The sequence below is a fragment of the Crocuta crocuta genome, unplaced genomic scaffold (assembly GCF_008692635.1).
Source record: "Crocuta crocuta isolate KB4526 unplaced genomic scaffold, BGI_CrCroc_1.0 scaffold55, whole genome shotgun sequence".
Lineage (NCBI taxonomy): Eukaryota > Metazoa > Chordata > Mammalia > Carnivora > Hyaenidae > Crocuta > Crocuta crocuta.
In genome coordinates, this window is record NW_027530512.1 from 1 (window position 1) to 27,540 (window position 27,540).

The window sequence follows — 27,540 nt, forward strand, 5'->3', positions numbered from 1 at the left end:
TGCAGGTGGTAGACCTGTCGACACTCATGTGCCCTGACAGAAAACGTCTCATCTTCCCACCATATCTCCCACTTGTTTCTTGAAATGCTATTTGTTTTGGGGTGACTGTGTGGCTCAATTGGTTAAGCATTTGTCTTCATCTCAGGTCATGATCTCACAGTTCGTGGTTTTGAGCCCTGCGTTGGGCTCTGTGCTGACAATTGAGATCTGTGACTCCCTCTCTCTCTGCTCCTCCCCCCCTCAAATAATGAAACATTAAAAATATTTAAAAATAAATAAATAAATGCTATTGGTTTAACAGTAGCGATAAAATGAACAAATAGCAATAGTCTAGTATATAATCAATTGGGGAACAGTCCAATAACTTGTTAAAAACCAGTGCATAACAGAGCAAACAAGATTTGCTACACTGGCATCTATAAAATGTTTAGAATCTACATATTAAAAGAGTACTGGTCCTCTTGTTAATGAATCTACTATCATCTCTAAGAATAGTAAGAATATGACTAGACAGGAAATGTTAAATAAATGTAAACACACAGAACTTTTTTTGAATTGCCAAGTCATTTTATTTTCGGATGACAGTTTCAGAATAGCTATAAGATAATGTAATTATGGATTATCGATCATTTCTCATTGCATAGCATTGTCTTATTCTTCATTTGGTACATTTCAGTTACTGCTTGTGCTTGGGGAGTTTTGACTGTCTTCTTTTGGTATTTCTTTTAAGTGAGTAAACGCACCAATGATGATTGAAGTCAGAAAAAGAATTGAGCGAATCATTAGAAGAAATATTGCCTTGTTTACATTAACAAGTATTTTGGCTGTAATACCTACTTCTCTGTCAGGTGGGGGACCACTATCTATACTGCCACCTGATCCTCTCTCCTCACACGATGGTGGTTTCCAACCTTTCATACAGTGACAATGTTTCTTGTTGTTACACACCCCTCTGAAATTGCAAGTCCTGACATCACAGTCAAAACCCATGTCTTCATAAAAAGTACAATTCTGTTTCACACAGTATCTTCCTGGGCCACATGTTGCACCATCCACCACAAGCCCCATTTCTGGCACATCTGTCCCATGGTGTGCATCGTATCCAAAGCATGTTTCTTGTTTACCGCCTGGTATTATTATATGACGAAATGTAGTGTGCTCACCTCCACCAGGAATTTTACGGACATTACTACAGTGCAGCATTCCACAAAGAACATCATCTTCTTCACATTTAGCAGGTTTTCCTCCTCCTCGTAACACCCTCACTCCACAGTTTCCAAATCGGTCACCTAGTATATTCAGTTTTTCATAGCATGTTGGTGAAGCATCTTTAATTTGGAAGCCAAAAAGGGCTTGACACTGCATATCACGGTCACTACAGTTTCCTCTCACACAAACAGCTAATGCTGAACATGGGGTTCCATCCTGGGTGTACATGTCATTTGGACAATTATGCGTTTTCCCATCACAGTATTCTGGTAGATCACAAATACCAAGTACGTCTCTGCAAATCTTTCCAGGTTGAGCAAATTTGCAGTTAACACAGCAGGGCCCTTCACTGCAGTCACTGCCTCGGGAAAGGATACAATTGGTCTTACAACACTTATTCTTAGAACACTGTTTTAAGGAGCCACAATCACAATTTTCATTCCGATCTACAATTAGGTCACCACAACGAGCAGCTACATAAGGAAAATTTTGGTATGGTTGATTTGGTATGCTCAGACAAGGGTCCCAAATAGAAATCCGGTGGTGCAGTGCCTCATAAGAACAGTTGCTCATCATATCCAATAAGTCAGGCTCAGGAGCCATGACACAATGTTCTCTTCGGAAGCAATGACAACCGGGTACATCATGTGTGAGGCCTAAATTATGACCTACTACATGTGCTGAAATAGCTGCAGCTAAAAATAAGTGATAATTTGCTACATATACATAGCTTGCTCCCCAATTGGGGTTGCATATTCCATTTTGTTGGCCATAATATAAGGCCCCAGAGAGTCTATGTCCTGTAAGAAGTATTGATGTATCATGAGGAATATCGTCAAAGAAACCGTAGGATTTCCACAAACCAAATTCAGTTATAGCTGCTGCAGCTGTTGGGAAACTATGAAAATTAATTGGATCCATTCCATCCCATATACACAAAAGACGGACATTGACATCTAGGAGAGTTGGTTTATAAATGGTATGTAATATATTGTTCAAAATCACTACATTCTCTGTTATACGAGTGTAATTACTGTTTCGTACAGTTAATGAGCTAGAAACTGTGTAGTGAATTTTTAAATATTTCTTATGTGGCCACCACAAATAAACGGGGGCTGCTCTAGGAGCTCCAGAAAGGATTGCCTCTTCATACACCTGATTTGTATATTGCTCTTCAATCTTACACCTTCGAGACTCTGACGGTCTTCCTTCTGACACAAGCAAAGAGACTACATGCTCGAATCTGGAAGAAGCCTCCAGCGGTTTTATTTCATAAGTGAAGTCATCTACCTGCAGCATGCCACGCAGGCCCCCGTAGCAGGTGTCCAGCGTGCCCATGGACCCAGGAACCCCTTCCAGGTAGCTGTAGTAGTAACAGTCTCGAGGGACAAACGGGTAGTCCTCCTGCATGGCACCTTGATCGTTGTTGGTGATGACAGGAAAATGTGTGGGCAGCAAGCTCTTCTTGACTTTCATGTGAACCACATGTCTTTGGCCTCTGAAGTGGATCTTATAGGAAAGCTGGCCTTGCCTCTCAGCTCCACTCACCCTGTGGGACACCTTCCTGGGGATCACAACTTCAGAGGAAGTGAAGCGCCATCCTGGGAGGTCACGGGAGCAACAGACCGGGGACACGAGTAGCCAGAGCAGAGGCAGCCAGAGATCACCTGTCAAGTGGGCCTGGGCCCAGGCAGGCCCCATGAGTGAGTGAGCCTGTGGCCACAGAGGATGCAGTCAGGTGGGAGGCAGGCAAGATGATTGCTGAAACAGCAGCTTTCCTAGCAGTGGAGTCCTGAGGGGATCAGAGAGAGACTGGGGGCTTGGCACAGGCCAGAGAGGTGGAGGAGGGAGGGGAACCTATTACATAATAATGATGTGCTCATTAAGGGGGGGCTGTGCTCAGTGAGCTGACTGTCTTAGCACAGAGGACCTAGAGGAGTGGAAAAATGGGAGGAATTGGGAACCACAGTGTGTATATCTGGGCTGAAAGTTCCCATGGNTGGTTAAGTGTCTGACTTTGGCTCAGGCCATGATCTTGAGGTTCGTGAGTGTGAGCCCCGCATCAAGCTATCTGCTGTCAGCACAGAGTCTGCTTGGATTGTCTGTCACCCTCTCTTTCTGTCCCTCCCCTGCTTGCCCTCTATCTCTCAGAAATAAATAAACATTTTAAAAAATTAAAGAAAAAAAGGAAACAATGGATGAACTGGAGAGTGGAAGCTTCTTAAAAGATTTTTGAGGGGAGAATTAGATTCTCTCATACTTCATAACAATTGAATCCACTTGGGGGTGACTGATGGCAAGAAAGAGTAAATAGAGGTCACCAGTAGAAAAATTAGTGTGTATGATAATAGTTTCTTATAAAGTTAAACTTCTATCCACCCAGTGTCCCAGAAATTCTGTTCCTAGGAAATTCCCCATAGACTTTATGTGAATGTTCAGAGCAGTGCTATTCATGAAATTTATTCAACAAACTGTAAATAAGCAGCCAGCCCTTAATAGCTAAATGAATGAAGAAACTGGCTTATTCATTTAGTGGAATAATCCCTCATAAATCAGAACTCACTTTTGATCCATGTAAGAACATGGGTTTATCTCACAGGTATTATGATGACAGAAAGAATCAAACCAAAGGAACTTAATATGTGATTTAATTTGATGAATTGTAGAATTGTCCAGAATAGGCCATAGTTCATGGGAATAGAATTTAGATGAGTACTTTCCTGATGTGTCAATGGAGGAATGGAGGGAATTTTATGGAGTGATAGGAAACTTCTATATCTTCATTGAAGTGTGCTATAGATTGAATTTTGTAGATGTGCAAAATTCATAGGTTGAAATCCTGAGCCCCAACGTGATGGTATTAAGGAGGTGGGGCCTTTGGAAGGTGATTAGGTCATGATGGTGGAGCCCTCATGAATGGGATTAATGTCTTTATATCAGAGACCCCTGAGAGCTCTCTCATCCCTTCTGCTGTGTGGCTTCACAGCCAAGATATGCCATCTATGAAGCAAGAAGCCATTCTCACCAGACAAGAGATGTGTGGTTGACTTGATCTTGGACTTCGTATCTCCACAAGTGTGAAAAATAAAGGTCTCTTGTTTATAAGACACACCGTCTATGGTATTTTGTTATAGTGGCCTTAACAGAATATGACATAAAATTGGTACCAGGAATGGCATGCTGCTGTCATAAATACTATAAATTGTGAGCATGTCTTTGAAAGTACATAGTGGTTGAGGTTGAAAGAGTTTTGAGGTGCAAGCCAGAAAGCCTACAGAACTGGGAACAGATTGTTAAGGGTGATTTCAGGAAGAGCCTAGCAAGAAAAGAGAAGAGCTGCAGAGAAAGCTTTAGTCTTAGAAAATACATTAAGTACTCCTGAACAAAGTTTAGCAGGAATCTGGACAATAAAGGCCGTCCTCATGAGGTCTGAGACAGAAGTGAGGAGTATGTTAGTAGACTCTAGAAGAAAGGCTGTCCCTGTTACAAGGTAGCAAAGAATTTGGCTGGATTGGGTTTGTGTCCTAGTGTTTTCCACAAGCTAAACCTTGTGGTAACTGCATATCTACTGGATGCAGTAGAAGCAGAATCGACCTGGATGAACCAGACCAGTGCTGCCACTAGTTCAAAGGCACCCAGAGGTCTTGCATTTCCTGAGTTAATTCTTGGGCTATTCTTTTTTTTCCTTCCTTTTCTCCTTCTTATCTCCTCCCTCTTCTAGTCTGGTTATTCTGGTTGTTGGTTTGCTTTATTCTCTTTATACCCGTTCTATATCTCCTTCTTTATTTTACTCTCTCTCTCTCTCTCTCTCTCTGGATTAAGCCATATAGTTTCTCTGCCTGGTCAATTTTCTTTTCTTTTCTTTGCCCCCGCCCCTGTAGGTTCTCTCTTTGTATGGGATAAGGCCTTTTCCACCAAGAACACCCCTACCCTGTTGTTTTGCTGTAGCTGGTGGGGTTTTTTTTTCTGTTTGTTTGTTATCTTTTCCAGGGCTTCTTCAATGAACAAATCAAAGCACACATGGTGGAGTGTCTAAAACATCATTATGAGTAGGGAGATAAAGTAACCAAAGTCACAACAACAGAGAGCAAGTAACACTATCCAAAACACACCTCCTGAAGGGCCAGGCCTTGGACAGTATATGACCTTCTTTAATAGAGTTGTGCTCACAGGTGCAGGACACATAACAAGATTTTAAAACATATAAGGGACAGAAAACTAGCCAAAATGATGACATGGAAGAATTCTCCTTAAAAGAAATTCCAGGAAGAAATGACAGCTACAGAATTGATCAAAACAGATATAAACAACATAAGTGAATAAGAATTTAGAATAATAGTCATAAGAGTAATCACTGGGCTTGAAAAAAGCATAGAAGACAGCAGAGAATCTATTGCTGCAGAGATCAAGGAACTAAACAATAGTCATGATGAATTTTAAAATGCTGTAATTAGGTGCAAAATAAACTAGTTGTTGACAGCAAGGATTGAAGAGGCAGAGGGGAGAATAAGTGAAACAGAAGATAAAATTATGGAAAAAGATGAAGCTGAGAGAAAGAGAGACAAAAAAATTCTGACCACAAGGAGACACTTAGAAAACTAGGTGATTCAATGAAACATAATAATATCCGTATCATAGGAGTTCCAGAAGAAAAGAGAGAAAGGGGCAGAGGTGTATTTGAATAAATCATAGTTGAGAACTTCCCCAATGTGGGGAAGAAACAGACATTGAAATCCAGGAGGCACAGAGAACTCCCTTTAGATGTAACTTGAATTGATCTTCATATCATAGTGAAACTGGCAAAATGCAAAGATAAAGAGAGAATTCTGAAAACAGCTAGGAACAAACAGGCCTTAACCTACAAGAGTAGACACATAAGGGTAGTAGCAGACCTATCTACTGAAACTTGGCAGACCAGAAGGCAGTGGCAGGAAATTTTTAATGTATTGAAGAGGAAAAATATGCAGCTAAGAATCCTTTATCCAGCAAGCCTGTCATTCAGAATAGAAGGAGAGATAAAGGTTTTCCCAGACAAACAAAAACTGAAGGAGTTCATCACTAAATGTCAGAGGCTGACTCCGGCAGGGTCCAGGGGTCCCTGAAGGATGGACGTTGTCAACGAGGGAGGGATGAGAGAGGACCGAGAGTCTTTCTAGTCACCAGGCAGGCCTCTCTGCTCTGACTGGGGCTCAACTTTATTTTATAATTAAGTGTTTGGGGAGACAGTACAGAAGTGGCATTTGCTTTAGACAATGATTTCTGATAACAAACTTCTCTGATATGTAAGAATTTCCCAGAACATAGATTTGTAGAAGACTTCTGCATAACCTTTATCAATAGTGATTGAGGTAGGGGATTTAGATGCTTATCCTATGGGGAAGGTATCTTTAGCATCCAAGACAAAGTTTTTAGCATAAAAAGGGTGAAGTCACTTCTTTGTGAGCAGGGGTCAATAGCCTGTTTAAGGAGTATTAAGAAAAACAGGTCTTTCAGGAAACACCTTTGCTCCCATAATCACAAAAGAAGAAGTTCCTCAACAGGTTCCTTCACAGGGTGCAATCAGCATATTCAAGGCCAGAATAAGTCACTGCCTTGAGGGGCCGGTGCTCCAAGCAGAAACAATTGGGTGGGGGTGGATATCTGTCCTTAACTCTAAATTAGGCTCTTTGTCTCAGGGCCAGACTCAACTGTAACTCTTGTGTTCTTAGCCCCCTGTATTATGTAAGTCTTGGATCTGCAAGGCCCGTAGGAAGAGCCTTTTGACAATCATCCACAATGCTTTCATCTGAAGTCTCTTTTGAAATGGCAGGAATATGCTTTTCCTTATGAGCAATTTGTGTGGGGAATATCAATCTGATCTGGTGATACTGTGAGGCCCGGTCAATACCAGTAGCCTCATTTCCAACATGAGCCAGTAGTAGCAGAAGGAGATACCAGTTTTTGTTTCTCATGGCAGGAGCTGTGCAAACGCTGCCATTTCATTGCTCTGTCATCCAGTGAGGGCAGTGCGGCCCCCAGCAACTAAACCAGCCTTACAAGAGATCCTAAGGGAGACTCTATGAGTGGAATGTTGCAAAGATTACAAAGGGCCAGAGACCTCACTAGAAGCATGAAACCTACAGATAACACAATAACTCTAAATCCATATCTTTCAATAATAACATGAATTTAAGTGGATTAAACGCTCCAATCAAAGACAGGGTATCAGAATGAATTAAAAAAAAATGACCCATCTATTTGCTGTCTTTAAGAGACCCATTTTAGATCTGAGAATACCTTCAGATTGAAAGTGAGGGGATGGAGAACCATCTATCATGCTATTGTAAGTAAAAAAAAAAAAAAAAAAAACTGCAGTAGCCATACTTATATCAGACAAACTAGATTTTAAACCAAAGGCTGTAACACGAGATGAAGAAGGGCATCATATCATAATTATCATCAAGAAGAGCTAACAATTATAAATGTTTATGCACCCAGGGCACCTGGATGAATCAGTTTGTTAAACGGCCAACTTTGGTTCAGGTCATGATCTCACAGTTTGTGAGTTTGAGCCCTGCATCGGCTCTGCGCTGACAGTTCAGAGCCTGGAGCCTGCTTTGTCTGTGTTTCCTTTTCTCTCTGTCCCTCCACCCACTCACGCTCTGTCTCTCTCTGTCTCTCAAAAATGGAATAAACGCTAAAAATTTTAAAATTAATAAAATCCTTTAAAATATAAATGTTTATGCACCCAATTCAGTCAGAAGTGCCCAAATATATAAAAAAAATTAATCATAAACATAAGTAATCTTATTGGTAAGAGTGTGGTAATTGCAGGGGACTTGAATACTCCACTTACAGCAATGGACAGATCATCCAGATAGAAGATCAATAAAGAAACAATGGCCTTGAATTGGACTTGGACCAGATGGACCTGACAGATATATTTAGAACTTTTCATCCTAAAGCAGCAGAATACAATTCTTCTCGAGTGCACATGGAACGCTCTCCAAAATAGATCACATACTGGGTCACAAAACAGCTCTCAATAAATATAAAAGAACTGAGATCATACCATGCACATTTTCAGATTACAATGCTATGAAACTTGAAATCAACCACAGGAAGAAGTTTGGAAAACCTCCAAATGCATGCAGGTTAAAGAATATCTTACTAAAGAATGAATGGGTCAACCAGGCAATTAAAGAAGAAAGTTAAAAATATACGGAAACAAATGAAAATGAAAACACAACAGTCCAAACCCTTTGGGATGCAGCAAAGGCAGTCCTAAGAGGAAAATACATTACAGTCCAGGCCTAGCTCAAGAAACAAGAAAAATACCAAATATAAAATCTAACAGCACACCTAAAGGAACTAGAAGCAGAAAACCAAAGAAACCCCAAGGCCAACAGAAGAAGATAACTAATAAAGATCAGAGCAGAAATAAACAATATAGAATAAAAGAACAAACAGTAGAACAGATCAATGAAACTAAGAGCTGGTTTTTTGAAAAAAATAAACAAAATTGATAAACCCCTAGCCAGACTTCTCAAAAAGAAAAGAGGACCCAAATAGACAAAATCACAAATGAAAATAGACTTATTACAACCAATTTCTCAGAAATAAAACTATTATTGAGAATACTGTGAAAAATTATATGCCAACAAACTGAACAACCTGGAAGAAATGGACAAATTCCTAGACACCCACACACTACCAAAACTCAAATGGGAAGAAATAGAAATTTTGAATAGACCCATAACTAGTGAAGAAATTGAATCAGTTATCAAAAATCTCCCAACAAATAAGACTCTGGTCCAGATGGCTTCCCAAAGGAATTCTACCAAACATTTAAAGCAGAGTTAATGCCTATTCTTCTCAAGCTGTACCAAAAAAATAGAAATGGAAGGAAAATTTCCAGACTCATCCTATGAAGCCAGCATTACCTTGATTCCCAAACCAGACAGAGACCCCACAAAAAAGGAGAACTACAGGCCAATATCTCTAATGAACATGGATGCAAATATTCTCAACAAGATACTAGCAAATTGAATTCAACAGCATATAAGAAAGAATTATTGGGGGCGCCTGGGTGGCTTAGTCGGTTAAGCGTCCGACTTTCGCTTNATAGATGCAGAAAAAAATACAGCATGCTTTCTTAATAAAAACCCTCAAGAAAATTGAAATAGAAGGCACATACCTAAACATCATAAAAGCCATATATGAATAAGTCATAATCAAATGGAGAAAAGGAAGGAATATATATGTGTACGTATATAGATACATATATATATAAGAAGAATTGCCTGAGAATTAGCTCAGGAAATGCAAAACCTCTGGGTGTCTTGGAACCAGTGGCAGCACTGGTCTGGAGGAAGGGCTATCTGGTTCTTCAGCATCAATTCTGCTCCAGGAGATAAGCAGTGACCAGGTGCAGAGGGGCATGGTTTGCGGGGGGGGGAGGGGGGGTCGCGCCTCCCCTGTGGGCCCACTGTATGTTCCCTGAAGCCCCACCTTGGTGGTGGTGGGGAGGAAAATGGCAATACTGCAGTCTCCTCCACAGACTGGGTGTCCCAAAGCACTCTGTTCAGGGTGTCCTCACTGTGCCCTGAGGTGGGGGAAGGGGGTGGTTTGAACCACTGTGCTGACTCCCACGCTTCCCTGGCACTTGGCTGGGACTTAAACCCCAATGTCTTAAAGGTTCCTGCTCCATGTGCCCTGGTAACAGTGGTCACATAATGGTCCAGATGAATTCAGAGCACCTTCTGACAAAAGCTCAATATGGATCTTTCAATAATACACAGATATTTTCTGAAATTTTTTAAAAAAGGACAAACATGTTAGCCTTCAAAATACAATGGTGGGACAGGGAAAGGATAATATCATCCTTCACGGGGAAAAACTGAGAGCCTTCCCCCTGAGATCAAGAACACGACAGGGATGTCCACTCTCACCACTGTTGTTTAACATAGTGTTGGAAGTCCTAGCCTCAGCAATCAGACAACAGAATTAAATAAAACACATCAAAAATGGCAAACAAGAAGTCAAACTGTCCCTTTTCATAGACGACATGATACTCTACATGGATAACCCAAAAGACTCCACCAAAAGGCTGCTAGAACTGATACATGAATTCAGGAAAGCCACAGGGTACAAAATCAATATAGAGAAATCAGTTGCATTTCTAGACACCAATAGTAAAGCAACGGAAAGATAAATCAAGAAATTGATCCCATCTACAATTGCACCAAGAACCATAAAACACCTAGGAATGAACCTAACCAAAGATGTAAAAGACATGTATGCTGAAAACCACAGAAAACTTATGAAGGAAATTGAAGAAGACACAAAGAAGTGGGAAATCATTCCATGCTCATCGATTAGAAGAATGAATATTGTTAAAATGTCAATACTACTCAAAGCAATCTACACATTCAATGGAATCCCAATCAAAATTGCACCGGCATTCTTCTCAAAGCTAGAAAAAACAATCCTAAATGTATGGAAGCACAAAAGACCCTGAATACCCAAAGTAATATTGAAAAAGAAAAACAAAATGGGAGGCATCACAATCCCACACTTTTGCCTGTACTACAAAGCTGTAATCATCAAGAGAGTATGGTAGTGGCACAAAAACAGACACATAGACCAATGGAATAGAATAGAGAACCCAGAACTGGAAACACAAATATATGGCCAACTAATCTTTGACAAAGCAAGAAAAAGTATATAGACAGTCTCTGTAGCAAATAGTGCTAGGAAAACTAGACAGCAACATGCAGAAGAATGAAACTAGACCATTTTCTTACACCATACACAAAAATAAACTCAAAATGGATGAAAGACCTAAATGTGAGACAGGAAACCATCAAAATCCTAGAGGACAAAGCAGGCAACAACCTCTTTGACCTCAGCTGCAGCAATTTCTTGCTCTACACATCTCCAAAGAAAAGAGAATTCAAAGCAAAAATGAACCATTGGGACTTCATCGAGACAAAATGCTCTTGCACTGTACAGTAAACAACAAAACTAAAAAGCAACTGACAGAATGGGAAAAGATATTTGCAAATGACATACCAAATAAAGGGTTAGTATCCAAAATCTGTAAAGACCTTACCAAACTCAACACCTGAAAAATAATGCAGTGAAGAAATGGGCGGAAGACATGAATAGACACTTTTCCAAAGAAGACATCCAGATGGCCAAAGGACACATGAAAATATACTCAACCTTACTCATCATCAAGGAAATACAAATCAAAACCACACTGAGATACCACCTCACACTGGTCAGAGTGGCTAAAATTAACAACTCAGGAAGCAGCAGATGCTGGCGAGGATGTGGAGAAATGGGCACCCTCTTGCACTGCTGGTGGGAATACAAACTGGTGAAGCCACTCTGGAAAACAGGATGGAGGTTCCTCAAAAAAATTAAAAATTGAACTACCCTATGACCCAGCAATAGTACTACTAGGAATTTATCCAAAGGATACAGGAGTGTGGATTCAGGGGGCACATATACCCCAATGTTTATAGCAGCACTTTCAACAATAGCCAAATTATGGAAAGAGCCCAAATGTCCATCAACAGATGAATAGATAAAGAAGATGTGGTTTATATAGTCAATGGAACACTACTTGGCAATGAGAAAGAATGAAATTTTGCCATTTGCAGCAGCATGGATGGAACTGGAAGGTATTATGCTAAGTGAAATAAGTCAGTCAGAGAAAGATATTATATGTTTTCACTCATATATGGATCTTGAGAAACTTAACAGAAGACTGTGGGGGAAGGGAAGGGGAAAAACGTTACAGAGACGGAGGGAGGCAAACTATGAGAGACTCTTAAATACGAGAACAAACTGAGGGTTGATGGGAGAGGGGAAAATGGATGATGGGTATTGAGGGGGTCGCTTGTTGGGACGAGCACTGGGTGTTGTATGTAAACGACCGACCACAGGAATCTACCCCCAAAACCAAGAGCACTCTTTATACACTGTATGTTGGGCAATTTGTCACTAAATTATATTTTTTTAAAAAAAGCTTCCACTCTCCTGTCCATCCTTTGTTTTCTTTTTTCTTTAATTTTTTAAAATGTTTATTTATTTTTGAGAGAGAGAGAGGGCAAGTAGGGGAGGGACAGAAAGAGAGGGTGACAGACAATTCAAGCAGACTCTGTGCTGACAGCAGATAGCTTGATGCGGGGCTCACATTCACAAACCTCAAGATCATGGCCTGAGCCAAAGTCAGACACTTAACCAACTGAGCCTCCATCCTCTGTTTTAATGACATGTTGANCACTCATTATATTTGATGAGGCCTAATCTGACGCAGGCAATAGAGGGCGTGGTGATGATAAACAACGTACTGCATACGATTTACAAACAGGGTCTTATAGATGTCAACATCCGTCTTCTGTGCATATGGAATAGTAGGGATGCCACAGATGTAACAAATAAAGGTAGCACATACAGTACTACAGAGAGCTTTGGGTTGTGGAAATTTTATTTGCTTTTCAAAGACGTTGAACATGATACTTCATTGCTTCTTACAGGACATAAAATCTCAGGTGCGTTGTATTATGCCCACCATGATGGAACATGCAACCCCAACTGGGGAGCATTATTTGTATATGTAGCAGATTTCCACATATTTTTGGCTGCAGCCATTTCAGCACATGCGTTAGGTCATAGTTTGGGCCTCTACCATGATGGACCTGGCTGCAGATGTTTTCGAAGAAGCTACTGTGTCATGACTCCTGAGCCTGGTTTAATGGACATGATGAGCAACTGTTCTTATGAGGCACTGCATCATCGAGTTTCTAGGTGGGACCCTTGTATGAGCATCCTAAATAAATCATACAAAAATTTTCCTTATGTAGCTGCTCGTTGTGGTGACAAGATCATAAATCAGGCTGAAGAATGTGACTGTGGCTCCTTAAAAGATTGTAAAGAGAATAAATGTTGTGAGACCAATTGTATCCTTTCCCGAGGCAGTGACTGCAGTGAAGGGCCCTGCTGTGTTAACTGCAAATTTGCTCAACCTGGAAAGATTTGCAGAGACGTACTTGGTATTTGTGATCTACCAGAATACTGTGATGGGAAAACGCATAATTGTCCAAATGACATGTACACCCAGGATGGAACCCCATGTTCAGCATTAGCTGTTTGTGTGAGAGGAAACTGTAGTGACCGTGATATGCAGTGTCAAGCCCTTTTTGGCTTCCAAATTAAAGATGCTTCACCAACATGCTATGAAAAACTGAATATACTAGGTGACCGATTTGGAAACTGTGGAGTGAGGGTGTTACGAGGAGGAGGAAAACCTGCTAAATGTGAAGAAGATGATGTTCTTTGTGGAATGCTGCACTGTAGTAATGTCCGTAAAATTCCTGGTGGAGGTGAGCACACTACATTTCGTCATATAATAATACCAGGCGGTAAACAAGAAACATGCTTTGGATACGATGCACACCATGGGACAGATGTGCCAGAAATGGGGCTTGTGGTGGATGGTGCAACATGTGGCCCAGGAAGATACTGTGTGAAACAGAATTGTACTTTTTATGAAGACATGGGTTTTGACTGTGATGTCAGGACTTGCAATTTCAGAGGGGTGTGTAACAACAAGAAACATTGTCACTGTATGAAAGGTTGGAAACCACCATCGTGTGAGGAGAGAGGATCAGGTGGCAGTATAGACAGCGGCCCCCCACCTTACAAAGAAATACATCTTCGAAGCAAAATAATTGTTAATATAAACCAGGCACTAGTTCTAATGTTGATTCGTGTGTTTGTTTTGCTGCTTGCATTAATCACTGGTGCCCTTACCAAATTAAAAGAATTTTTGACGAGAGCTGAAAAATAAACTACGGAAGCACCAATATTCCAGTTAGTAAATAATACTGAAATGCACAAAATGGAGAAAATCACATTGACACCTACTAGGAACAATGAAAAATAATCACTCTGATAATTACACAATCTTATCCTGAGATTGCCACCTTCAAATAAAATGCCCTGGCAGTACAAAGGGGTCTATGGGTTTAAAGTCATTTACATTTCCTGTCTGGTCATATTCTTACTAATTCCATATACAACAGTAGGAACTCTTAAATTCATTAAGATGTGGATTCTAATGTTTTATACATGCCCATAAAGAATCTTGTTTGCATTGGTATGTACTTGTTATTGGACAGTTTTCAGTTGGTTATATACTGAATTTCTGTTATTTGCTCATTTTATTGCTGCTATTTTTTTAAATAGGCTTCACACCCAGCAGGGATTCCAGTGTGGGGCTTGAACTCATGAACCTGAGATTAATACCTGAGCTGAATTCAACAGCCAGACTCTCAACCTACTGAGCCACCCAGGTACCCCATATGGCTACTATTACATAAATAGCATTTAAAGAAACAGTTGGGAGATACAGTGGGAAGATAAAGAATTCAGTCTGGGGCGCCTGGGTGGATCAGTCGGTTAAGCGTCTGACTTCACCTCAGGTCATGACTTCACATTACGTGAGTTCGAGCCCCACGTCAGGCTCTGTGCTGACAGCTAGCTCAGAGCCTGGAGCCTGCTTCAGATTCTGAGTCTCCCTCTCTCTGACCCCCGTGTGCTCACACTGTCTCTCTCTCTCTCTCTCTCTCAGAAATAAATTTTTTTTTTAAATCTAAAAAAAAAGTTTTCTGTCAGGGCACATGAGTGTCNTTGATGGCCTGGGCGGTTTCATGTGTGTTCTTAAAGTGAATACGAAGATTTGAACCTCTTGGTTTGCGTGATTTTGTCGGGTTTTCTGGGTCAAGTGAGTAGTGAACCATTTTCAGGGATCACCGCAGGCCACATACGGGAAGAAGAAGCTGCCCCTTGTGCTTCTTATGATGATTGCAAGACACACCCCAGGAGCAACCATCAGGGAACTTTGAAAAGGCAAACGATTTTTACTCATAAGTCCTGCATGTGTACATGGCACACCTGGGAGCACATGGCCAGGTTAGGGTAGGGGGAGAGTGCATGGCTCTGGGGTTCTATCCTTATTGGGTTTGAGGGTCTCACTGGCTTACTCTTTATTGGTGACTTATTATTTTTTTAAATGTTTTATTTATTTCTAGGCGAGAGAGAGAGACAGAGCGAGCACGGGAGGGGCAGAGAGAGAGAGAGGGAGAAAGAATCCCAAGTAGTCTCTGTGCTGTCAGCACAGAGCCGGACTCAGGGCTGGAACTCACGAACTGTGAAATCATGACCTGAGCTGAAACCAAGAGTCAGAGTCTTAACCGACTCAGCCACCCAGGCGCCCCTCTTTATTGGTGAATTTAAAACAAAAGGGGGAAGGCACCTGGGTGGCTGAGTCGGTTAAGACTCTGACTCTTGGTTTCAGCTCAGGTCATGATTTCACAGTTCGTGAGTTCCAGCCCTGAGTCCGGCTCTGTGCTGACAGCACAGAGACTACTTGGGATTCTTTCTCCCTCTCTCTCTGCACCTTTCTGGCTCTTTCCCTCTCTCTCTTTCAAAATAAGTAAATAAACTTAAAAAAAATTTTAATTAAAAATGTTGATTTTTGAGAGAGAGACAGAGCATGGGCAGGGGGGTGGGAGGGGCAGAGAGAGAGGGACTTACAGAATCCGAAGCAGGCTCCAGGCTCTGAGCTGTCAGCACAGAGCCTAACGCAGGGCTTGAAGCCACAAATCACAAGCCAAAGTTGGATGTTTAACTGACTGAGCCACACAGGACCCCCAAATTAAAAAAAAAAAAAAAAGAGTTTAAAAGAGGGGAAAAGGAAAATCACTGTCTTTCAAGTGGTCAGTTATCTGGATTACACAGGACTTTGAAAAAGGGGAGCTTCGTGGGTGGAGCAGCCTAGCTGTTTATCTATTTGTGTAGCTAACGATATGTTTACTTGAGATGGATATCTTTGAAACGGCTGCCTCGGCAATCAAAAGCTTAAGGTCAGGCATTTACACTACAATGTGTACTACTGTCAAGGCTGCAAATAGTTCAGAAAGCTGCAAATATGACCCACATCAGTTTCAAATGCCACAAGTGTGTGGCGAAGGCCAGCTGATTGGATTGAAACAGGAGTACTGTAACTTCAAGAAGTGTCAGCAGGGGCACCACTGGTAGCCCCAAGAAAGGGTCAGAGTTCTGAGGCAGGCAGTCTGCCAGGAGTGGGCAGAGATTGCACCCATGCAACGTGGGCTCTCTTCCCTTGAAACAAACGTAAGCATTTGGCAGGAATCCCACGCCTAGCAGGCAGTGGTAGCCTCTGCATCAGAAACACAGAGTCTTTTCTCTTCTGCCAGGGATAGTAGAAACTGATGTGTTCTATGCTTGTAATTCCCGCCCAGGGTACGGTGGTAGATGTTCTGCCATGTATGGTATGATAAGTAATACAAAGCTCGATCACCGGTTTGATTCCTGCTGGTCTCATCAGAGAGTAGATCTTTGCCAGGAACATCTACATGAGTGACCCCGATGGCTCAGTCCCTACAATCTGTTTCCAGAGCTCACGACCCCAAAAGGGCGGCATTAGTGTGCCAGTCTGTTGCATTCTAAGTAGCAAACTAAACACCTAGGTCCTTGGCAATAGGGAAGAACCAATAGAAGTGTAGCCCGGGGTGAAGCTGAAGACAAAGCACAAGCTAACACCCCCACAACCCTGCCCACCCCCCCCAAGTGAGATATGGGTGACATTCTTCAGGCACTCCTGGATGCCCAATAACAAAGGAGAGGGAAAAACAAGTGGTTAACTGACAGAGATCACAGTCATTCAGTACCTGAGACTCCATCAGTTTGTGACTGCCTCAATGATTTACAAGAAAAAAGCAATCTCCAGGGGCGCCTGGGTGGCTTAGTCGGTTAAGCGTCCGACTTTCGCTTAGGTCATGATCTCGCGGTTCGTGGGTTCGAGCCCCGCGTCGGGCTCTGTGCTGATTGCCAGCTCAGAGCCTGGAGCCTATTTCGGAGTCTGTGACTCCCTCTCTCTCTGACCCTCCCCTGCTCACGCTGTCTCTCTCTCTCTCTCTCCTAGAAATAAATAAAACATTTAAAAAAATCAAAAAAAAAGAAAAAGAAAAAAGCAATCTCCAGAAACCTATAGACTCAGTTTCCTGGAGCCCTAACATCACCTCTCCCCTCTGGGATAGAGAATCTTGTATAGTCAGTCTCTCTTCACAACTCCAGTGCTGCTCTTTCTGCCCACAGGTTCTGTCCCCATGCTATAATAAAAACACCCTTTTTGCACCAAAAATGTCTCAAAAATTCTTTCCGGGCCATTGGCTCCTGAACCCCACTTCAAACCACATTGGGGTTGCAGGGGTGCAAGAACACCTTGCTTGAGGGGGTCCCAAACAGACCAGTTTCAGCCACTAAGCACTAACAAAATCCAAATGCAGAGAGATGGAGCACGTGGGTGGCACAGACCGTTAAGCATCAGACTCTTGATTTCAATTCAGGCCATGATCTCACGGTTCATGAGATCGAGCCCCAAGTAGTCAGCATGCTGTCAGCATGGAGCCTGCTTGGGATTCTCTGTCTCCCTGTCTCTCTCTGCCCCTCCCCTGCTACCATGAGCACATGCTCTCTCACACTCTCTTTCAAAATAAATACACTTAAAAAAACAAAACAAAACAAAACAAAACAATTGCAGAGAGATGAGTGGAGATGAAATAAGAAAGGAATTTATTTCAGTGAGGCCAACACTGGAAGACAAAGACAGCAGACTAACATCTCAAAGACTTTCTCCAAAGTGCCAAAAATACTTCTAGGTTTAGACTAGGAAAATGTGGGGCACAGGTAAGTAGGTACTTGCAGGTGGACAGTAAAGGTCAGGTCGTCATTGTCACGGGTGTGGTCATGGCGGGTAGGGCAGCCCTTATTGCTTGAAGGGGAAGTTTCAGTTCCCTTCAGGGGATGCTTTGAGCAGTGTCTTTGGCGTGAGTTAAGACATAAGCCAGAAAGAAGAATTTGATTAGTTAGAAAATGCGAGGTCAAAATGGAGGTAGTTGAAGTCCTCTTTCAAAAGTATAACAGAGGATAGAGGCGCCTGCACTAAACCCGAACCCACACTATTTAAGGCTCAATTAAATTGGCTTCTAATGCTTTTGGCCCACTCAATTTCTAATTCTTTATTATGGACGTCATTTATTACTGCTTTGAGGATGCTTTGACCCAGCAGCTACCGCCACACTGCATTTTGGCCAGGGCTGCAGGGATTTCTGCCTTTACTGTCATAATGACGACCCTTCCCCATCCCACTGTGGAGGAGAATGAACAACCAAAGGGGCATTTGATTGACTTGTTTTAATCCTAACTCACTGTTCAGCCTCTAACCATCTATTGGAGGTGGGGTAGAGAGGACCCTTTTGTCCCCTCCTGTCCACCACTTGGTCACGGGCCTTCACTCGTGCATCCTGGGGACTTCTCTTTTATCCTCTCATCTGGCCCGTGGAGGCCTTTGTTCTTTTCGTTCCAGAAAAGCATGTTTCAGTTAGCCTTCCATCCTTGTCACCAAAAGCTGTCAAGAAATGTGATAGGTCTAAGATTTACCCTATCAGCAAGCTAATGAGTTAGCCTGCCACCGTTTTGTGGGGTGTTCTGATCAGATTGGGGGGGCCACCAAATATGGGGTGTCCCAACTGGGTGGGGTCCAGGAGCACGGGTGGTGAAAGAATTCAGCCAAGGCAGAACAAGAGCTAGAAATCTACTGACTATGCCACAAGGGGGCAGCAAGCAGAACAGCAAAGGGGAGACTGTCTGCGAGAAGTGATAGCGAAGGACCTCGGTTATAGGGCAGAGTGAGGAAGTGTGGGAATTTTCCTTTTGGTAACCTAGGAACTGCGCCTGGTTGTAATTGGTCAGTTAGGGCCTCCAGCCGTTTCTCTGAGGTGGATCACTTAATAAGCCTGTTTGCATTCAGCTTGGTGGTCGCTATGGGCGCTTTTGCCTTACTCGGGTTTCTTTTGCTCAAGCTTCTTGCCTAAAAGTGGCCTTTACAATTGTCATGGATGGGAGCAGAAGATAATGAGATGCCTGGTTTAGAGACAAACAACTATTTATTTCTNTACAATAAATAAGAGTAATGGATTATAAGCCATTTAATTATACAGAAATTCATGAGTCCATACTGATGGTAATAAATAAATGAAATAAGGGAAAGGGGAAAGTTGTTCCTTATAGTAGAAGGCCAAATAATATATGTAGGTGGAATTTTGGATTAAAAAAAATCATCATTTGAGAATCTTCCCAGTTAACTGCTTCAACGGAGGGTAATCAATAAATCCTAAAATAACTGGGGGGAAGTTTGATGAAAAAAAGAATAATTATACAGTCTTAGAGTAATTCTCCATAAACGTCCTATTCATTATAAAAAGAAATATAGTCACTTTTCAGTGGAGCCATCTAGTGGACAGCACTGTCACTAAGTGTTCAAAGTTAACCAATAATAGGACCAACATCTTGTGCCTACTGATAACGTGGACTGAGATGGACATAGCATTACTTTTGAGGTACTGTTTCTAAAAATAAAGCAGTACCTAAACAACAGTTGGTGGGTTTTCTACAAGATGATTGTTCTGTATTCTTGTCATGAGAAACAATGAAGGACAAAGGAACTATTCCAAATTAAAGGAGATTAAAGAGACATGGCAACTGAATGGAGTGTGTGATCCTTGGACTTTGGACAGGGGGGGAAAAAAGATGTAAAGGGCATTTAGGGAATGGTTGATGAATATCTGCAGAATAGATAATAGTATTGTATCAATATTAAAAATCCTGATTTTGATAACTATATTGCCTTTTCAGGCAATGGGATACTAGAATGCCTTTCCAGGATTATATGTTCCTGTTTGTCATTTTTCTTGCTTTCCTTTCTTTTCTCCTACTATCATCTTGCTTTCTATTAATCTATGTATAGGATATATATGTATGTACGTGAATATGTACACATATGTGATACATATGTGTGTGTGTGTGTGTATTCATATACCAAGAAATCAATGCATGAGAGTGAGCAAGAGAGAGAGGACAAAGCGAAGAGAGGTAAATTATAAGAAACTGGAGAAATGAGTAAAAGGTATAGGGAAGTTCCGTGTAGTCTTGTAACTTCTTTGTACGACCAAGTATTTCATTATGAAAAAAGAAAAACATTCCAACAGAAAAATGGACAAAGGGCAAGACTTTTCAGAGAAGCAAAAAAAGATAAAAAATAAAATAAACAGAGCGATAAATGATAAAATAATCTCAACAGCATTCATAAGTGAAAAATTCAAATTATAATGTTATTTTCCACTTAGCATTTTGGCAAGGATGTGATGATAATTCCAGGATGGAAAACAGCATCCTCATATAATGTTCATAGGGGGATAACTGTGCAAGATCTTTGAAGTAAAATTTGGTAATATGTTCCACAAATTAGTATATATCTACCCTCTGACCCAGAAGATCCCCTTCTAGAAATTTTATTCTCCTAAGACACACATACTGATTCTAAATTTTCACCTAGAATTGCTTGTTGTAGGAATAAAATTTTAAATAACCAAAATACCTATAAGTAGAAATTAAAATCTTATGAAACATCTGTAATATGAACTATAGTATACTATACTATGGATAGTATGTGAATCAGACAGCCTAAATAGACTGTTAAACAAATCAACCCCACAACCACCTGCTTAATGAATATAACAGTTTATCTGATGGGACAGGGTTTGACCCTCTTAGAAACAACTTCATAGGCCAATTCATTGTATGCCAAGGCTCCCTAACCCTCTCTCCTGATCCTCCCAGGGGCGGGTTGTAGGCCCCCTTCATCAGCAACAGCGTTAGCCATACCTCTCCAGGAAAACCTGTGGGCTGCTAAAGTGTATATTGCACACCAGCCTCATATATAAGCTGTATTTTCTATCACAGTTTCTTGAGAAGCACTATACTGGGGGCTTGGGGGTACCTCCCAAATTAATAAAATTGGTACCAACTTGTGATATACCTAGCGATCGTTTTATCACTAGAAAGAATCTAGGGAGAAAGAGGTATGCTATTATTATTTGGGTCACCTATTTATAATGTGACACATTAAAAAAAAAAAAGGTGTGTTTGGGTATGTAAGTGTGTGTGTTGATACTTAATCATTTGTATCACAGCAGCAGGCCTACCCTTCTCTAGTACTCTTTAATGCTGATGCTGGGACCTAGGAACTACATTTCCCATATTCCCTTGACAGCTACCTTCTGGCTAGGGTTTGCCAACTTGGAAACATTGACAAGAGTTTGCGATCTGGGGAATAGGGCTTTCTTTCCTGTTTGTAATCTCTGTCAGCATTTCTCTAGCAGCAAAACACAGCTCTGCCTCCAATCTCCACCTTGTTTTGGTGATTTCATTACCAGCCACGCTGTCCCACCGGAGAAGTACCGCCATTCGCTACCTGTGAGCCGTGGGTAGCACACCTTTAGAGGTACTGCAGGTTTGGTTTCACACCACTGCAATAAAGTGAATATTGAGAAAACATGAATTATTGCAAAAAAAATTTTTTTTGTTTCCCAGGGCACATAAGTATTATATTTACATTACAATGCAGTCTAAATGTGCAATAATAGCATTATGTCTAAAAGAAAACAATGGGAGCACCTGGGTGGCTCAGTCAGTTAAGCGTCTGACTTCGGCTCAGTGTCAGGCTCTGTGCTGACAGCTCAGAGCCTGGGGCCTGCTTCGGATTCCGTGTCTCCTTCTCTCTCTGACCCTCCCCTGCTCACGCTGTCTCTATCTCTCTCTCTCAAAAATAAATTTTAAAAAAAATTTTAAAAAAGTTAAAAGAAAACAATGTACATACCTTACCTTAAAAATACTTTCTTACCAAAAAAAGCACTTTATTACTAAAAGATGTTAACAATCATCTGAGGTTTCAGTGAGCTGTAATCTTTTTTGCCTTGATGTTGATGGCTGCTGACTGATCAGGGTGGTGGCTGCTGGGGGTTGGGGTGGCTGTAGCAATTTCTTAAAATAAGACGACAATGAATTTATCTTATCGTTTTCATGTTTTATTATGCACATTTAAATTTCACTATTAATACTGAGCCTAATTATGCGCTGGCTTTATGTCAAGATTTTTGAAATCTAAAAAGAAAACAGAAAGCTCTTAGGATATAGAATGTATGAAATAACTAGAGAATCTATGGGATGGTAAGTTCTGTCTATACAACATTTAAACATTTATTAGCACAAATATAAATATACTATAGGGACAGGAAGACATGTAAAACTTTGGGTTGCAATTGGAAGAAAACCTTGTTCGGGACTAAAGGGAGAGGTTCTTGGTTGCTGATAATCTCTCCTTGATTTCAGACCTTAGACAAACTAAGGAGTTAGCATACAAAAACCAGTGAATTTTACAAAATCCCCATTAGTCAGGAGAAATAGCAGCCATATGATAGACGAAGGAAATGGCTCGCACCAGTCTGCAGAAAACAAGGATGGCTGGGCTGGAAGTTGGAAAGTTATTTGGAGTCCGCAGCTCAGGGTCGGGATCTACACTAGAGTAGAACAGAAGGCTGGAAACAGTCTGTAGAGGCAGAGTGGTTGGTTAGTGCATTTTTCAATAGTTCATATTTTCCAAACAAGGTCCTAGGATGCTTTCCTCAAACAGGGAAGACAACAATGAAGTCTGCTACGTCAATAAGCCCTTCTTCTAACAAACAGTTTCCTGTAGCATGTGATGCCATTTGATATCACAGTAGAATCACTGTAGAGATCACAGAACTTTCAAATTTGGAATCATCCTCTCAAATCCTGGTGATCAACTACGTTTATGTAATATTCTAAATACTTTGCGGTCATTTCAACAATCTTCACAGCATCTTCACCAGGAGTAGATGCCATCTCAAGAAACCACTTCCTTTGCTCATCCATAAGTAGCAACTCCTCATCAAAGTTTTATCCTGAGATCGCAGCAATTCAGTCCCATCTTTAGGCCCCACTTCTGAATCTAGTTCTGCTGCTATTCCCACCACCTCTGCAGTGATTTCTTCCACTGAAGTCTTGAACTCCTCGAAGTCATCAGTGAAGTTGGAATCAACTTCCAACATCTGGTTAATGTTGATATTTTGACCTCTTCCCATGAATTGCAAATGTTCTCAATGCCATCTAGAATGGTCAATTCTTTCTGAAAGTTTTAAAATTTGTTTTGCCCAGATCCATCGAAAGAATTACTATCTGTGGCAACTATAGCCTTATGAAATATATTTCTTAAGTAATAAGCCTTGAAAGTTGAAATTACTTCTTGATTCCTGGGCTGTGTCTTGTGTTAGCAGGCATGAAACCAACATTAATCTCACGGTACATCTTCATCAGAGCACTTGGGTATATTATCAATGAGCTGTACTATTTTGATAGGAATCTTTTTTTGAGCAGTTGGTCTCAACAGTAGGCTTAAAATATTCAGTAAACCATGTTGTAAACAGATGTGCCATCCTCCAGGCTTTGTTTTGTTTATAAAGCACAGGCAAAGTAGATTTAGCCTAATTCTTAAGGGCCCTAAGAGTTTTGGAATGGTCAATGAGTACTGGCTTCAACTGAAAGTCACCAGCTGCATTAGCATCTAACAAGAAAGTCAGCCTGGGCTTTGAAGCTTGATAGGCAGGCACTGACTTCTCTCTAGCGACGAAAGTCCTAGATGGCATCTTCTTCCAGTAGAAGGCTGTTTCATCCACATTGAAAATCTATTGTTTAGTGAGCCACCTTCATTAATTATCTTAGGTCTTCTGGACAACTTGCAACTTCTACATCAGCACTTGCTGCTTCACCTTGCACTTTTATTGTGGAAATGGCTTCTTCCCTTAAACTTCATGAACTAACTTCTGCTAGCTTCAAACTCTTCTTCTGAAACTTCTTCACCACTCTCAGCCTTCATAGAATTGAAGAGTTAGGGCCTTGCACTGGATTTTTGGCTTCAGATGATGTTGTGGCTGGTTTGATCTTCTATGCAGACCACGCAAACCGTCTCCATATCAGCAATAAGGCAGTTTCATTTTCTTATCATTTGTAGCATTTTTCATTTCCTTCAAGAACTTTTCATTTCCTTTAAGAACTTTTTCTTTGCATTCACAACTTGGATAACTGGCATAACAGATATAGCTTTTGGCCTCTCTCAGCTTTCCACATGCCTTCCTTGCTTAGTTTAATTGTCTAGCTTTTGATTTAAAGTGAGAGACACGTGGGCTCCCTGCGTGGCTCAGTCAGTTAAGCATCCAACTCTTGGTCATGATCTCATGATTTCGTGGGTTCAAGCCCCTCATCAGGCTCTGTGCTGACAGTGCAGAACCTGCTTGGGATTCTCTCTTTCTCAAAATAAGCTTTAAATAATTTTTAAAAAAACTATACTTATATTAAAGTATAAAGAGAATTTACATGCCTAATCCGTCACTCCATTTATTACTGGCATTTCCTAAATTTACTTGGTGACCTGGTTTCTTTCAGTGCCCTATGTGTTTCTTTTGAAGTTGTGTGCTCAGGTGAAAAGGGCAATCTTCCCAGGTACAGGGTAGTGATTTTCCCTTCTATAGTCTACAAGAAGCTTTAAGTTTTTTCCTTCCAAATTAATTGATTAATTAATTAATTAGTTTTTAAGTAAAATATAATTGACATACAATATCCTTTTAGTTTCAGGTATGCATCATAGTGACTACACCTCACTATTTATTTATTTATTTATTTACGTTATGAAATGATCCCATGATAAATTCAGTTACCATCTGTCAGTATACAAAGTTACTAGAATATTGGTTACCTTCCCTATACTGTACATTACCTCCCCAAGACTTATTTTATAACTGGAACTTTGAAATAGTTTTTAATGTTTTTTATTTATTTCTGAGAGAGAGAGAGCGAGCGTGAGGAGGGGAGGATCAGAGACAGAGGGAGACACAGAATCCAAAGCAGGCTCCAGGCTCTGAGCTAGCCACCCCCACAGAGCCCGATGCGGGGCTGGAACCCACGAAATGCGTAATCATGACCTGAGCTGAAGTCAGACGCCCAACCGACTGAACCACCCAGGCGCCCCTATAACTGTAATTTTGTACCTCTTTATCCCCTTCATCTATTTTGCTCACCCTCCCCGCCCCAATCCTTCCCCACCTGAGTAACTAACAGTTTTTTCCTTTATCTTCGAGTCTATTTCTCTTTTGTTTGTTCATTTGTTGCATATTTCTCCACTGGTAATTTTCTTTTCCCATTTCTATTTTCTCTCTTCTCTCTTGATATTCCAATTTCCAATCTCACTTATACTTTACTTTTTTTCACTTATCATATTCTGCTTTTTATTACAATCATTTTATTCACTCATTCAATCAACATGTTGAGGAGGCTTGGAAGTGAGGGTGGCATGAATCTAAGTTTGAAGGTGAGAAGTGATATTTAAAATTTCATCTCATTTAATCCTTTCCACATTTTAAAGATCTGTTGTCATGCCTTGTTTTTGATAGAGAATCACAGTTAGGAAGTGTTAGGTTATCTGCTTAGAGCCAGACAACTCTAAGAAGATGGAACTGAAACTTGAGACCAGGTCTTCCAACATCTCCAGTGTTCTTTCTATTATTTCACATTAACTTCTCAAAGGATTAGCAAGTAAGAGGCCCATCTGCTGAATCCGCTTCTTTCCTGTTTTGTTTTGTAAACACAGTAGGTTCTGGTGTGATTATTTAATGTGAATTAGAATGCCTTAAGTGGAATTGCACTTTTCAACCCTCCAAGGTCACCACAAATCCCTGTGGTCTAATTCCTGGTTGTTTCCCACATTTTGGTCCCCATCCTGCCCTTTCAGGCTTTTGAGTTTTTGATCTGTGAGGGTTCCTTAGAGCCCTGTTTTGGAAGTATACTTCAAAAGTCAGGAAGGCTGGGTTGAAATCACAGCAAGTCCATCCACTAGTCTTACCAATTAAACAAACAACCACATAAAAAACTTGAATTTTCTGTTACCAAAAGGAAGAAACCTTTACCCCTCTACCTTTTTTTAGATTAAAAAAAAATGTTTTTAAAGTTTATTTATTTTTGAGAGAAAGAGAATGAGCAGGGGAGCGCAGAGAGAAAGCGAGAGAGAATCCCAAGCAGGCTCCGCACTGTCAGCACAGAGACTGACGCGGGATCAAACTCACAAACCGTGAGATCATGACCTGACCCGAAACAAGCGTCAGAGCTTAACGGATTGAGCCAGCCAGGTGACCTTAGATTCTTTTTGAGCAAGCCTGTAATTATAAATCCTTCCTTCTCTCTTTTATATGGATATAAAATTTTGTAAAAGCCAAAAAGCCTCTTGTCAGGCTTTTTTTGGCTTTTTCAAACAATTCTGTTTGAAATGTAAATATCAAGGAAAATTGTGCCACCTCTTCACCACAGAAGTTAGGGTAGGCGCCTTGCTCCAAGTTTTAAGTACCTGCTTCTCATAGTTTTATTTTTCCTTTGGATGATGGCAATTCACTAACACAGATGGCGCCTACAGGGGCGACTTACAAAAGAACGTATACAGGAAACTGTGTTCACTCCTGTTGACCGAGAACCTGTATGTAATGGATTGTACCTGCTGGGCCATATAAAAGGGTGTGAGATTTCATCCTCTGCAATAACATTAGCAGATAGATTGCCTGGGACGCCCGTCCTAGTCGGGTCTCGTGATTACTGAATAACAGAACCCCCCCCCCCCCCAACATTTGTAGCGATTTTGAGGCATGAGACTTTTCGTTTAACTTCTCTTTCACAAAATCGATGTATTTATGCCTCCTCCCTTTACGACGCCCCCCCCCAGTAGAACGGTAACGGGGTCGTCGCTCCTCGGCGGTTCGCTGCGGGGACTGAGAGGCGCCCGCGCGCAGGCCGCCAGAACTACAACTCCCGGCATTCCCCGCGCTCCCGGCGCTCCCGGCTTTCTCTTCCGGTCCGCGGGCAGCTGAAACCGAAAGTGTGGTGCTCGGGGCGCCGCGCGGAGATTGGTTCACCTTCACCTGCGGGAACCCCAGCCGACCCAGGTGGGAGGCCAGACGAGCACTAAGACATGAACGGAAGAGTGGACTATGTGGTCACTGAGGAGGAAATCAATCTGACCAGAGGACCCTCGGGTATGTGCGGCACAGGTCGTCCCCGGGAGCAGGGTGTTTGAGGTTGTAATTGCAGAGCAGACCCCCTCCTGCTGAGCCGATTCCCTTGGCCTTGGAGCAGGCAGGCCCCAGCCTCGAGGTTTCCTGCAACACTTAGAGCACATAGAAGACTAAGTTGGCATCCTCCACTAGCCAGACCCGGATCTGAGGCGCCGATGTCCTTTTTCAGTCAGATTATCACATGTATTTACAGTCAGGAAGGTTTTCTTTCGGGTGTTAATAGTAC

The 27,540-nt window shown here is 41.4% G+C and overlaps 3 protein-coding genes across 3 annotated transcripts in view; 2 read left to right on the forward strand and 1 right to left on the reverse strand.

Moving 5' to 3' along the window:
* Positions 1-563: 563 nt before the first annotated feature.
* Positions 564-2,990, reverse strand: LOC144234064 (disintegrin and metalloproteinase domain-containing protein 20-like). The gene has a single exon (XM_077767220.1). The coding sequence runs from the start codon at positions 2,908-2,910 to the stop codon at positions 673-675; it is 2,238 nt and encodes a 745-aa protein (XP_077623346.1). The 5' UTR covers positions 2,911-2,990; the 3' UTR covers positions 564-672.
* Positions 2,991-12,780: 9,790 nt separating this feature from the next.
* On the forward strand, positions 12,781-14,215 carry LOC144234065 (disintegrin and metalloproteinase domain-containing protein 30-like). Its single transcript, XM_077767221.1, has one exon. It carries the CDS (start codon positions 12,935-12,937, stop codon positions 14,048-14,050), a length of 1,116 nt encoding a protein of 371 aa, XP_077623347.1. The 5' UTR covers positions 12,781-12,934; the 3' UTR covers positions 14,051-14,215.
* A 12,887-nt stretch (positions 14,216-27,102) lies between these two features.
* The window catches only part of SYNJ2BP (synaptojanin 2 binding protein), a 38,241-nt gene continuing 37,803 nt past the window's right edge, over positions 27,103-27,540 (forward strand). Inside the window, exon 1 of the mRNA XM_077767089.1 lies at positions 27,103-27,275. Within this exon, the coding sequence (XP_077623215.1) occupies positions 27,212-27,275 (64 nt within the window). The 5' untranslated portion in view covers positions 27,103-27,211. The remainder of the gene's footprint in view (positions 27,276-27,540) is intronic.

What these genes read in the sequence shown, in the direction of transcription:
- LOC144234064 (XM_077767220.1), bottom strand. Translation starts at nt 2,910, where the DNA reads ATGGGGCCTGCCTGGGCCCAGGCCCACTTGACAGGTGATCTCTGGCTG.
- LOC144234065 (XM_077767221.1), top strand. Translation starts at nt 12,935, where the DNA reads ATGACTCCTGAGCCTGGTTTAATGGACATGATGAGCAACTGTTCTTAT.